Source organism: Malaclemys terrapin, chromosome 6 (assembly GCF_027887155.1).
Source record: "Malaclemys terrapin pileata isolate rMalTer1 chromosome 6, rMalTer1.hap1, whole genome shotgun sequence".
Taxonomy (NCBI): domain Eukaryota; kingdom Metazoa; phylum Chordata; order Testudines; family Emydidae; genus Malaclemys; species Malaclemys terrapin.
The window spans coordinates 44,239,592-44,254,493 of record NC_071510.1 but is presented as its reverse complement, the minus strand read 5'-3'; the positions used below and the strand labels follow the sequence as shown (position 1 = coordinate 44,254,493).

General features: G+C 40.5%; 1 protein-coding gene across 5 annotated transcripts in view; it reads right to left on the bottom strand.

Moving 5' to 3' along the window:
• NTRK2 (neurotrophic receptor tyrosine kinase 2) overlaps window positions 1–14,902 on the bottom strand; it is a 283,920-nt gene that overhangs the window by 109,589 nt on the left and 159,429 nt on the right. For 4 of the 5 annotated variants that reach the window (XM_054031461.1, XM_054031460.1, XM_054031463.1 and 1 more), the window contains one exon: window positions 5,686–5,874. In XM_054031461.1, coding sequence (XP_053887436.1) covers window positions 5,686–5,874 — 189 coding nt within the window. The remainder of the gene's footprint in view (window positions 1–5,685; window positions 5,875–14,902) is intronic. The other variant, XM_054031462.1, reaches the window with a different exon arrangement.

The following is a 14,902-nucleotide window of genomic DNA, read 5'->3' as shown; positions in this document are numbered from 1 at the left end:
CGAATTGCCGCCGAATAGCTGGACGTGCCTCCCCTCTCCGGAGTGGCTGCCCCAAGCACCTGCTTGACAAGCTGGTGCCTGGAGCCAGCCCTGATTTTGCGATAGTGAGAATGTCTTTAAAAAAATAACTGCAGAAAGGAGGATTGTAACTATAAGGCATTTGAATTAGCTGGTATGGGGAAACTCAAGTCAGTGGAGTTACTTCAGATTTACACTGTTGTGACTGAGGCCAAGATTTGGTTCAGGAACCTTTACACAAGAAACCAAGAGCAAAGATCAAATTTTTCACAGTTACATGGAAGCAACTACAGTGACATCCATGGAGTTTTCCTGGGGGTAACTCATGGCAGAATTTGCCTCTTCCAGTCCCAAAGTTTACTTCAGGGCAGTGTCTTATCCAAGCAGTGGGATAATTCTGCCCTAAATCACAACCCTTGCAATCTCACTGATATTTTATGCATCTCTGGTCCTGAACTTTTGTCTTTCACATTATCATCAACAAGGCAGTGTTATTTACTGTGAGAGGTTCCACCCTTAATCGTTAAAACATAACAATAATAGTCTGATATATTCCAAGTACTGAGCAGCTCGCTAAATGACGATTTAACAAATTCAATAGCTATGCACTTCACCTTTTCAGTCCTATCTCAACAGCTTTGGTGTGTCAGTTTGGTAACTTTAGCAGCCATGCCTGATTGTTGAATGCTAATCTTGGAAAAGTCCTGGTCTCAATGAAGGGGCCAATGAGATTGAGGCTTACGATGTCCCGCTAGAATTAGTAAAACTCACAAGACACAAAAAATGACCTTTATAGCACGGCTAGCCATTGCGCCTGTGAGGTTTTAGACAGTATAGTTGTGCCAAGTAAGGATAATCTCTGGAAGGTTTGCCATCTATGTGAGTGTCCTACACTGAAGATTACTTCACTCGAATGTCTGGCCTCATTTCTGATAGTGACATTTGAAAGTCCCATTCCCACGTGAGACGACTACAGGGTGCTCCCCGTTCATTGCAACTTTGTTTAAAATGATCTCATGCCAAAGATCATTTTGTCATGTCCAGTCTCTGAGTGCTCTCACCCAGTTAGCTAGGTACCTACAAACAAAAAGGGCTGATACTTGACTTTAGTTTAAGTAGAAGCAGGTGAACAAGTTTGGTGTGCCTTAAGGTACGCAGTGGATCACAGAATGCAAAAATTCCAAGTGGAAACCCTCAGGCCTTCTGCAGTGGCAGATCAGCCAATAAAGGCAGGTCCACCGGGGGGAGAAGAGTGGGGAGCAGTGTGCCCAGGCCCCCTGTTTGAGAGGGATCCCAAACCGAGTGGCGGAGCAACCTAGTGCACAGGGTCATGATGGAGCAGCAGCAGGGCTTAAATTCAGTTGGAGCTGTCTGGAGCGAAATTCCAGTAAATATTTTTAAACTCTTGGGGCTGACTCTCTGAGTCCCAATGCCTCCCGCGGGGGGCTCCAGGAAGTACTCTTTGAGAATTTAAGTCCTGAGCATCAGGCAAGTCAAACCAGTTCACAATGCCTGGAGCAGAGAGTGGGCCCAGCCCTACCAGACAAGAGATGCTGCTGCAGGATGAATGCCTCTCCAACCATCACCCCCGCACAACCTGCACTCCAAGTGGTAATTTCTTTGGAAGAATGGAGGCCCTGTGTCAGTTATTGTCACAGGCCCTTCAAAATCTCTATGTGACCCTGAATAGAAGGAGGAGGAACCTGAGGCCAGCAGTAGGTGAGTGTTCATGCCATGGCAGGATGGGGGTGCGAGATGGGCAGAAGTTAGAGTTGAGTCCTGTGGGCTTGCTGGACAGCCAGAGGAAAATGGATGTTTAACCACGGATGGCTGGAATGGGAAATATCACATAGGCATGGATGAGGGAGGGAGGGTCATTTTCAATTGTCTATCAGTACATTCAGTGAATGTCTAGATAAGCATCCAGAATGAAATCAAGGCCAGGATTTCACCTCCACACTTTTGGGTGCTTACTGAAACTAAACCTCACCAGTTCTGATTTTTCATCTTGAGTGACTGCACCAAGAAGGGAAGGGAGCACTATCATGTCTAGTCTCCTCATTTCCAGACTTTTAGATGCTGGTTCTTCTCAGGAATGATTTTTTTCAGTGGCAGAAATGCTGATTTTTTGGTGATGGAATTTCAAATGGGATTTATTATGATTGCTATTTTTATAAACACACACACACTTCTCAGAGTTAGTGTTGGAGCTCTGTCTACAGCATTAGGTATTTGACAAGAGGTTAAAACATCACTTAAATGGAGAACGAAAAAACAAACTCCACTTGCAATTCACTGCAAACATGCTCCTTCAAATTCCATTTAAATATAGCATTAGTGTTGGAAAGTGATTCGACTTAGCCCCCAAAAATGCAGCATAAAAAATATTAATCACACAGGGTCCTGCATGACAATCATTTTCCATCATGACAGTCATTGACGGGGTGTCTAATACTTAGACGACAGCTGTATTTAGGCTGGATATGGAGTAAACATAAATGTTAATTATTTTACTTGAGATGAGAAACCAGATGACATTTTGAGCTGGTATTACTGTAAACAGGAAAACGGTATGAGAGCTTTATAGCTTATAAAAATATCAAAAATACAAATCAGGAGGAGGTTTGCAGATCGCAGAAGGACAAGTGCAACACTGTAATAAAAAGTGAGTGAATGAGACAGAGAGAGTGTGTGTGAAATTATTCATGGGAAGACCATTTTTGTCTCAGACAATTCAAATTACCCTCTTTATTGGACATGCTTAATGTGCTAGAAGAGACCAGATTTGTCTTGATTATATTGTGCTATAGTAGTTTACCTGGTTCTCTTTGTTTAAAATAATAAAAACCCAAATACCTCAGACACTGAGAACATCAACGCAGTGTAGCAGAACGTGGAATGACCTGATGTATAGATCTCCACCTTCCTCATCATTCAAATCATATCATGCATAGTAATGTGAAGACTTAAACCCTCATTCTCTACACATTTACACACATGCTTAATTTTTTCCCTGTGAGTAATTTCATTAGAGTCAGTGATATTACTCACAATGTGCAAAATCAAGTACATGTTTAAGGGCACGTCTACACAGTGGAGTTATGCATACTGGGGTGGGAGGTGTTTCAAATAGGCACTATACTAAAGCATGCTAGGAAACTTTTAGTGTGCACCAGCAAAGTCTACACAGACCAATTAATGCACAACACGTCAGTGCACTTTAGAAATCACCCCTGCATAGTTCGTGTTGCTGCTCTAGTTAAGGCCTCAGTAGAAAAGACCTGAATCTTTTCAGGATCAGGACCTGAGATTGTTGACTTACAACTTTTACTGTAGTTAGTGTTGTTCAATTGTGATGCAATGCTTCTATAGCTGAGCTTCAACCTCCTATTCAACTCAAATGACCTCTTTGTTTTGGAACAGAGCACATACATTTTTTAAACATTTTTGTTAAAGCCAGAGACTTTACATGCACGGAAGTTTGCTTTCAGAAGAACAATTAAAATGTTAGTCTCTAAGGTGCCACAAGTACTACTGTTCTTTTTGCGGATACAGACTAACACAGCTGCTACTCTGAAACCAATTAAAATGTGTTTTAACGTAGCTGGGGGCAGGAGTACAAGAGCCTAATATTCATACACTTGATCCTTTATGTAACTTTGTAGATGGCATGAGGGCACATTACTCCAGTTGTAATCCCCTAATGAATTCTATTTTTCATAGGAATTGAGTTCCCAATCACAATACACATATACAATGTTCTCCTTATGCTTATCAAGTACAAAAAAATTATTTCAGCATACTGTATGTGGTATATCAGATTATTTGGAGATGTATTATTATACAATAATTCTATATAAGAAAATAACATTAAGAGAACATTAAGATTGCATGAATACAAGCCAGAAAGTGTCAAAAGTTGGTGTTGCCAAGGCACCCTGACATTTTGCAGTAGATTGTGCTTAAGTGCACAATGTGGAATTATCTCAAGGTTTCACAGGAAAGGTAGGTGCCCTGGTCTTAGGGTGACCAGATAGCAAATGTGTAAAATCAGCATAGAGGTGGGGTAATAAGTGCCTATATAAGAAAAAGCCCCAAATATCAGGACTGTCCCTATAAAATTGGGGCATCGGTCACCTTACCTGTTCTCAGCCTTTCTACTTGTTAAAAAACACACAGCGATTGGAGGAGGGTTCCTGTTACACTCTGTAAACTGTCTAAGGTTTAAGGCAAAAGACCCAGCTAGTGCATCCACACTAAAATTTTTGCTGCATAGTTAAATCAATTACATGCATCAATACACAATGTAGCATTCCTCAACCACACACATGGGTCCCGATCCAAAGCCCAATGAAGTCAATGGGAGTCTTTCTACTGACTTCCATTGGAAATGGATCAGACAGCCTATGAATTTAAGGAAAAGCTTATACAAAATCTATTGGGCATGTCAAGTGTACAATGTATTAAGGTTCATAACTTAGTCAAATGAGAATATTTTTTATTGGAACACTTAAAGGCATTTGTCATCAATATGGGCCATTTCTACTACAATTTTCAACCTCTGTTTACGACTGTTAAAAAAAAAAAAGATTGCTTTTTTTTTTTTAATAATGAGGAAAGTAATTTTTTCTCATTCTTCTCATGCTACAAAACCATTTTTTGCTGAAGCATTAAAAAATCCCTAGGGACCAAGCCACAATAATTTCAGTCCAAAAGGTAAAAGTTTGAGATAGCTATAAATGACTGAAAATTGTGAATTAGAATGGAAATCATTAAGAAACTCTGATTATAGCAATTACTGCCTCACCTGTTATAATATGTTAGTGACAGTAGTTATCCACAGTATTTGTGGATGACCACAATATATTTATTATTTGCTGTACTATTATATTTAATGTTTCAATAACAGCCTCCCCCAACTTTTAAAATGTTCATTTGCAAAACTAATATTTGTTTTGGAGATCAGTAACAGAAGCCTGGCGTGCTTTTTGAACCATTCACTTCGTATGCCTCCAAGCTGATTGTCTGAGAACATATATGTGACAGTTAAACTTACTGTTCATCTGAGGTGAAAACAAAACCTACTGCTTCATCTTAAATATTAAACACCTTTTTTTAAATATAAAGCCTGAACTATACAAATAAAGCAGAAGAATAAAAGTTGTCACCCTCTAATCTCAACACTATTTTAGCATTACTTTTAAATATATATATATTTCAAAGTGAATTTACATTCATAGCCACAACACAAGTAATTTGATAACAGAATGTATATAACGATACTATGCAAATATTGACTTCTGGTTCTGGCCCAAAGCAAGATTAGTCTTTTCTTGAGAATACACTGGGTCAAATTCATATTAGGTGCAATGGCCAGATCCAAAGGCCATTGAAATCAATGGAAAGTCTCTCAGTGACTTCAGTAGGCTTTCTGTGCAGCTGTCTTAATTGACTCCTCACAAGGGCTGAATTTGGCCTTTTGGTTTTGACAGATGTAAAGCAGTTCATCCCATGTACCAATGTCCTTAATCACTTGAATACATTTTAACCCCCCCACCCCCACTACCCTTGCAAGTTACATCATTACCCCATTAGTTCGAGTAAAGAAACCCAGCTCATGGCTGAGAAAAATAAATGACCAAAATACATATAAACATCTGTACTTACATGTGTCTGGCTTGAGCTGACTGTTGGTGATTCCAAAGTACTGGGGGTTTTCAATGACAGGAATCTTTGTCATTCCAATGATGACAGCATCTGGGCCGCCCTCAGAAGAGGATGGAGTGTTACTCCCATTCGAAATGTGATGGAGGGGACTTGCCGAATCATCATCATTGCTGATAACTGAAGAAGGACCTAGAGTTAGAAACAAAGATTCCCCTGTAACTTGACAAATTTTTCCCCTCCCTCAGTCACCTGCTTTGGCTGACCAATCTTAAGCACAACTAGCTAGTAGCCTTCTTTTTGCTAATTGGCGTTTTTGCCTCTGGGACTTTGTATGCATGCTGAGGGAGGTGGAGAACATATTTTATATGGGACTTAAAACAAAGGCTTCGTTTGGTGACTCCGTTATATGCACAAGGATCATCGTTCCATAGAGGTAACCTCTAAAGCACTCAGATACTATGACTACGAGTGTGTTGTAAGTACCTATATTGGTAGATTACATAGACTTGATAGGACTACATCCAATACAGTAGGAGAAATATCAAAATGCTGTGAACTCTTCTGTTGTTTCCAGCAATAAGTTATAACCTGTATTCATTGCTTGTTTGCATTAGTCCCTACTCAGAACATACAAAAGTAAGGCCTTTAAAAACAAAGCTGAGTGATGTTTTCCCTTGTCATGGCCTTACTGCGAGACAGGATATGTGTGTGAGATGCATTCTCCCTGAGGAGGGAGGTTGTCTGAATTCTTTAGGACTAAGAGGGTTAAGACAACATTCAGAGCCCAGTGGACATGTAGGACCAACTCCTACCCTATGCCTCAGATGGACTGTGGAGTCACTGTGCAAGGCCTGTTCCAACCCAATGGAATATTTCATTCCCCTTGGCAGCCTGTCAGAACCCAGTATGAGAGTGGCCACTTCTGTTTTGTTCTCTTTGCACTTTATTAATTATTATTATTACAATTAAGCCACAGCAACTGGTGAGATAAAAAGTGATAGGATTAATTGTTATGCAAATTGAGCACTTCTCAGGTGGGTTTAAGGGGCTTTGATCTAATATCTCACAGCCTATGCAAGGTCAAAATAAGTAACAAGTAACCCAGGAGCTCTCATGATTTACAGCTTAATTGCTCTCTTCCCTTTAATTCTATGTATGCAACCCAAGCTCAGAAAGAAGATCCAAGTCACTAATAAACCTTGGCAGCATTTTCCCTACTCGTCCCACTAAAGAGCCAGCGACAAACTCACATTTTCAAATGGTTTATTTTATGCGATTCTCCTCTCATGACTGGCTCACAGTATCACCATAAAGACATCTTTATCATTCCATGAGATGGCTCATAAGTAGGGGATGGATTTGGAGATCCCATTAGGAATTCCACCTTTAAATAATCTGACATAGCTATTTCGAGGGTTCAGCTGCAGGAACATCCCTGTCTCTCTCCCCCTCCCCCCAATTAAAACCCTGATTCTGGTTTAGCAGTCCATAAAGGAAACCATTTTATTGTTTGAAAAAGTAGTTTTCCCCTAGCCTGAAACACGAGCGGTAATTTTTCAAATGCCTTTCACTTTGCTGGGAAGTCACAGTTGACAACGTTAAGCAATGCATCTAGATCTCTGCAATTTATCAAGTGAAGTATTAATATTGATGCTGTATTTGTCATTACTGAGTTCTCAGATCCTTAGAAGATGAATGCTACTAGCAAAGCTACAAGGATTATGCCTGTTTTTTGGCGAAGATTTTTATATAATGAAGTCCAGAACACAGCAAACAGTTGGGAGAAAACGTTCCTTGAGATGGTATATTAGCTACACATATAATGTCACAACATTATTTGATGTGTGTTTAGGTTTGTGTGTGCATCTGTGCTGTTATAAAACATCATGAAAATGTAGAGAAGAACAAGAAAAGCCTTGCTAAAGTTTTCTAGAAAAAAACACTCCTGAGTCTCATGTCTCTGAACATCTCAAGTTGATGTTACCACTAAGCTGGCAGACAAATAAAAAAATTTCTTTTTTTTTTATTTTTACTTTTTACTTTTTTTATTTTTACTCAAAAATGCAGTCCTTTTTATATTAATGTATCTTTAGTGTGAAGGGCCACATCTATTTTATTAGAACAGCTTGTAAGCTTTCTTAGACATATAACTTAATAGAGGCACTTCTAAGTCCTCTGCAGCCTCTGATTAGCATGAGAAACAAATCCCTTCGTCATTTGTTCATTCCTCGCACGTATACAGGATTGGAAGGAAGGAGTGTACATTACACATCTATAGGAATGTAAGCAGAATAGTGAAAAGGAAGGCAACCTGCTAATCACATCAATTTTGCACTGATCGGGACTCTGGCATCCAGTTTTATATGGTAGGCCAGTTTTGAATTATTTTTTAAATCATTGCACGTTGCAAGGCATTGTGGTTAAAATGTGGCTGCTTTCTTCATAAATGAGGTTACTAAACTAAGCCAACTAATTAAACTGGTCCTCTGTGTTATGCCAATTAGATTTCAAATCATTTCTGATATATTTGAGCAATACCTAAAATATGAGGGTAAATGCTAGACCACAGTGATGTGTTATGATCTACTTAATTTGTTATTAGTCCACTTAATCAAGGAAACCTTTTTATACATTCAGTACAGGGAACTGACTGTAAATTGCAACTCCTAATAAGCGCACTATATTTACTAATTAGAAAAAAGACAAAACAATGGCCTTTGCTTAATTTTAAAATACCCATTTCAGTTTTCTACATATCTGTTATATAATTAAAACATCCACCATCCAAGAGATGGCAAGTTTTTTACACATCAGGAGACAAATAAACTTACACCAATTCAAACATCCACTTCATCAGGGTTTATTCACATTTATCAGTGCGATAAATGTGAATAAACAGGTACACAAACTGGTTTGTTGCTTGCTTATTTGACAGACTAACTGTTTTACATGAAGTTACATTCCATTTCCGCAATGCACTGACTTAATTACATTACAATCAAAGTCTAGCACTGCAGCTGACACTTCACTGTAGCAGTTTTCATTGTTGCATTTCCAGAATGCAATTTGAATGCGACCACTCCAAGCTGGCAAGAAACTGGAATGGCTCTTTCATGAATCATTTATCCAGAGCACAAATCGAAGGGTAATTTCTTAAACAGTGTCTAAGTACTGTCTCATCCTGATTAAATGGGGTCACCTAAAATTACTTGTCAAAGGCAGAATGAGCAGGGCAACCATTTGCTGACACCTATTATTGATTTTGCTTTCTCAAATCCAACATTGGCTTCATACAGAAAGAAAATTTTAAACAAAATGTCTCCAATGGAAATGAAATTCATTGGCTGTCAATAGCCACCACTTCAAGGGACAGTTGCAGCTTTTAAGAAAACTCCAAAGAAACAGGGTTTTTTTCCATTCCGAAATGTTCTGCCTAACATCCTCACTGGGTTTTTTTTAAGAATATATTTCTTGTCTTAAGAAGATGGAAGCCGGAGCCAGATAAGAAACAGCTGTCTGCTTTGGAGAAAAATGACAAGAAAATATATCTTACAGGACTGAGCCTCTCTCTCTTTATTCATTGTGTATTGTCTGTGCACAAGAGAAAACATGTAGCATGGATGCAAGCACATTACCCATTTGCTATATGCACATCATTTCCAAGATGTAAGCATGTGGGAAGATTTAAGGAAAATAATTATTTTCTAAGCTGACATTCTGTGTGTGTGTGTGTGTGTGTGTGGGGCGGTGGGGGGGGGGGAATGAGCCAGATTGTGACTGCTCCTCATGAGATGCATGAGGGTGGGAAGGTACAAGGAGCTTCTCTGCTCCCTGCTGTGTACCCCACAGAAGGACCAGAGACAATCACATTATCAAAAAGGGGGAGGGGAGGAAGCAGGGCCATAGCTCACACCCACACACTCTGCACTGGGAACATGGGTAGAAGGTGCACCATTCAATGCAATCCTCTGGTGCCCTTGGAGCTTCCTGATGCACAATCCCTCTCCAACTTCTCCTTGGGACAGTGCATTTCTGCGCTGTCCCTTATAGTGGCTAGTGCCTTACAGGAACAATTAGGTCCAGACTGGTAATTTTATCCTGATATTTTTTTCTACAGGGTTGTAACTGTATTTTCCTTAGATTTCAAAAAAAATGTTCTTATAGAATTATATTTTAAAGTACTTTAGATATTCTGACCAGGATAAATACTTTCATGATCATACTATAAGAATAAAGAGATTTTTTTCTGCTGCCCCATTGTTGGGAAGCAAAAGAGCGGTAATGGATTTTTAATATGAATTCCACTGGACTCTAGTCACACCATGATTTCTTGGTGTTGGCCTCTGGCTCTTTTCTTGCTCCATTTCTGACTTCCTGTGGTACTTAGCCTCTTGGCTTTGGAGATATGTCTGGCTATTGACTGCCATTGAAGTAATGCATATTACCTTCCCACATGTAAGAAGATGAAAAGAGGTCCAGATTAAATAATAGCCTAAGATTGACTCAGCTGAGCATGCTCAGACAAGAACACTGATGCTAGCACACAGGAGGGGAGAAGCTCACAGAGGCTGAATTAGAAAAACACTGCAGCAGATAAATCTCAAAGGCAAGAACATATGGTTTTGGTTTACACCTGGCACAGCCTTGCTGAAAGACATTTTCAGGCTTTGGATCAGATGGTCACAAACAATCCCTTATGTTCATCTACTTCCATCCATTGATCTTGGTTAGAAGACAAATGATGTATGATATGTGCACTTAAGGTACGTCTACCCTGCAATTAAGCACCCATCGTTGGCCCAGGTCAGCTGACTTGGGTTTGTGGGGCTGCAGGGCTGTAAAACTACTGTGTGGACATTCGGGCTTGGGCTCCAGCCTGAGCCCGAATGTCTACAGCCCTGCAGTCTGAGCCCCACGAGCCCGAGTCAGCTGACCCAGGCCAGCTGCAGTCATGTCACAGATGTAGATGTACCCTTGTTGTCTGCTGTGCTTCACAATTTAGCAGGGATAACATGTTCAAAGCCTAGTGCTTCTCTATGTCCCACGTGAAAGAGCATAACAGAACCCAGTGTTGGCCATTTGGAGTTATATCCCTTTGACTGGTTCCTTACTTCAAAAGATCATTTTGTTTTGACCTCTTTAATATTCACTCTTCGTAGTTCAGTTTGTCTCCTGGCTTCATGCTGGACTGATATAGAATGGCCTACAGAAACAAGTCTGCAATGAGAACTTTCATGTTTTTTAGATAGATAGATAGAAACCCAAAAGTAATCTCAATGGGCCAAATTCTCTGCTGGTGTAAATGTTTGCCATTCTATTGTTTCCTGTTGACACCAATAGAGAATTTGGCTCAATGTGCTTCCTTTATGACCACTACAAGGCAACCAATATTTTTGGCTTTGCAGCGAGAACTGCCTGAATTTTCCATGGATTTCTTTCCTCCTGTGTTCAGGTACTGGATCCCTTTGTCACATACATCAGTATTCATGTCAGCAGGTGAGATCAAGTGTGAGGGAAAATGTTCTGTTATGGGCTGAGCTCCCTTTCTTTTGGGGGAAACTATAAAATTAAGGTAGGGGTGCCCAATGTGCAGGGCATGATCCCCAGGGGGGTTGCAAACTAGTCCTTTTTCTTGCAGATAGCTTTGAAAATACTGTAGCATCAGGGGCACCTAAAGGAATGAGGCCAGAACACATTATCAAAAAGAATCTAGCACACTTGAATGCATCCAGAGCTCTCACCAAATAGTGCCTGCCTCCCCTAGAGCTGGAAACCAGTGGCTCCACCTCCCAAAACACAAACAAATAAACCAAGTAAGCAAATAAAACCAACCAAACCACCCTACCCCATGCAGGGGATTTACCCTGAGAAAGGAGAAGATCTAGAGACTCTATGATGTCTGCTAGAGATTTTGCTTTTGCGAGCGATTTTGTATGGAAGATGCTGAAATACAGTGATGGGCAACTGTATGAAACACTAAGGTAAAAGTTAAATAAAAGAGAATGCTTTGTTTCATTGGCCATTCCCCGACCTCTCTCAAATCATCCCACCTGCACCCCAGCTGTTGGGGAGGGGAAGCCTGTTACAATATAAACCAATTGTCACTAATGTTGAGATTTTGTCTTTGTGAGATTAAAAGAAAAATCACAGGTTATTAGCAGTCCTCCCTGGAAGACTGAGGGCTGTTTTGGAGACCCATGACACTTCCAGCCAGGGGAAGCTTTTAGGGGAAGCTTAAACAAAATACCCTAAATCAGAAAGTAGACTGCTAGATAATATTGGCTTAACACCTTTGAATATCAGATCACTTGTTTATTAGGCTTTCATGACTCTGTCTTCTCCTGTTATCTCTCATACCTCTCTACTTGCTCAGCATTTGTTTGGAGGATCCTCTAACTCCCTTCATGGCTTAGCCCTGCCCTACCTGTTATCTTGTTCACTGTACACAGCCCTCAACACTTGCTCTGCCAATGATGCCAGCCTTTATAGCCTATTTTGTCACATTTTCCAACAGGCACCTTTGTACTTTCTCCCATGCAATCCCCACCCCCAATACCTGGGAAGAGCTCCTTGTAATAATCTGCAAAACCACTACATTAGCCTCCTTCAAACTCCCCTGTGTTGTGATGCCTGATAATTATTAGAGCCAGTAAATTATGGCTTTGTGGTTGAAGTCATGTTGTTACAACAGGGATGGATTTCGCCCATACAAGTATCATGTGAAGAGAACAATTAATATAAATGAGAGAGAGAGGCGGTCATGCTTGCAAAGATCCTTCTGTATGACTCTTATGCTGGTGCATCAATTCCATGGTTCCTTCATAAGATCTGGGGTGACTTCTCACCAGATCTTGCACTGGTATTGGCTCATGTTACTTCAAGCCCTTGTTTCCATAGGAAATGTAAGCAATGGCTTGCAGTCAAATCAACCTGTGTAGAGACGTATTAATGGTACTGCATTACCAGGCAAAAGCAGGACATGAATGCATGTCACCACTGTAACATTAGCTTTCCCTTTCACTGATTTTGTTCCTGTATTGATTCTTCCCTTTTTTGTGTATTTTTAAGTATTAAATACATGGCTGTCAAAAAGCACTTACACAAGTTTCTTTTCCCCATGAGACTCCCATATTTGCTGTAGATTCTATGAAGTGCTTTTTTCTTCCTGATTAACAGGCAAGATTCATGCTTCAGAGAGAGCAAAGACTCAATATTTCCTGTTATTAAACTAGCATGCAAGTTCGCCAAAGCATATACCCCATGGCCAGCAGATTTATTAAACCAGTGTGCAAGCTTCTCGCCAGAGCATACACCCCATTTTCAGCTGACTTTTTGAATCCCTATCTCACCTTCTACTCCCTCTGTTCCATTATCCTGTAGTCAGTGTTCAGCAAGGTTATCCACCCAGGTACTACATTCCCTATTCTGAATGTTCCCTCCACATATTTAAGTTCAACAAGTGTAGGCAAACTCTGAAGCAACAATGATCTCAAATAATGTTTAAGTAATTCTATTAGAGTGAATAAGAGAGCACAACAGAATAGAAAGTAATAGAATTACATCAACATTATTTTATATGATTGCTGTCTTATATGCTGCACTTTGAATACAGGGAATTGAATTAAAAGGCATAAATAGACCAGAAAGAAAACTAGTGTTTAAGATACAAGACAAGTTGAACAGGTCACCCCAAATCAAACCTGTTTAGCACTACCTCAGAGGAGTGCAGCTACTTTCAGTGAATTCAGACACCAGTAGAAATCTGTTTAGTGTGACTTCAGTGAAGCTTTTTCTGTATAGATGCTTAACCTTTTACTGTACTAATGGCACTGCTAAAGGTCCTACCGCATACCATATGGCTGCCCCAGCATTTATGGGGCAGTGGCAGGCCTCCTTCCTTGCCTCCCAGCCTAGGCTTGTATAATTCAACAGCATGCGTTTCCTATCCCCCTAAATGCCTGATCCACAGAATATGAGAGTCTGTTACCGCTCCCAGCTGGAGAGCCTATTTCTTTAGCTCAAGCTATAGTGACTCATACTTTCAACTCTAGAGATCCCCAATTCAATCTAATGTTGGCGAAGATATCAGCCACCATATTTCCACACAGGAAATATACATTATGGAACTCTTTTTGGTCTCTGAGTACCAGAGAGAGGTTGCCAGAGCTTTTGCTGTCAGCACCAGCAGCACCACCACCACTGAAGGGCACGTCTGAATGGTGTCATTAGCATGTCTGTTGCCACGCCCCCAAACTTCACTGTCAAGCAAGCATTTGGAGGCAATATATGCTACCCCTTTTCAAAAGGTGAAGGAAGTGCTGGCAATCAGAGCACCTCTGGAGACCTTATGCATGATCCAATCCTACACAGGCACAATGCCTCCCTCCATCACTGCTGAAACAGCGGATGTCCTTTACGCCGGCCCCCAACATGTATGGCTCTGAGCCATAATTAGGTTCTAGACACTGGGGTTTGTGGCTCAGAAGAGTTATAGTTGGCAGGTTTATGTATTAACAGGGTAAGTAATTTTCTGCATTGCATATATTAATTGTTTGACCTGGTTTGCACTGAGTAGCTTTAAGCTTGCCCTGCATCACTGCTCTTCTGATAGGATGCACAGAGAAAAGCTTTCTAGAGCTGCACAAAATGTCCAAACACTCATAAAAGTTTGATGAATATGCACCTGAGGTTTTAGCACAGATGGGGAGCTGGTGAATCTCCTTTCACCCTTCCATCAGCCTATCTATTCTCCCCCTCTTCACACTCCTTGGATCCTGTCTGCTCCAAAGACATCTAACATACAGGAAGAAATGGGCTGTTCCCAGGATTGTTGAGAAGGCTAGGGTGGGTTGTTTGAGATCAAGAACCCTGGAATACTGTGTGTAATTCTGGTTTCCCATGTTTACGAAAACTGAATTCAAATTGGAACAGGTGCAGAGAAGGGCTACTAGGATGATTCGAGGAATGGAAATCCTACTTTATGAGAGGAGACTCAAGGAGCTTAGCTTGTTTAGCCTAACCAAAAGAAGGCTGAGGAGAGATATGATTGCTCTCTATCAATACATCAGAGGGATAAATACCAGGGATAGGAGGAGTTATTTAAATTAAATACCAATGTGGACACTGTGATGTTGCAGTCTACATAATTTAATAAAAATATGCTAATGAGTGAATATAATGTAACTGGAATATGCTTCATGCAAAAGGTCTCTTGTAA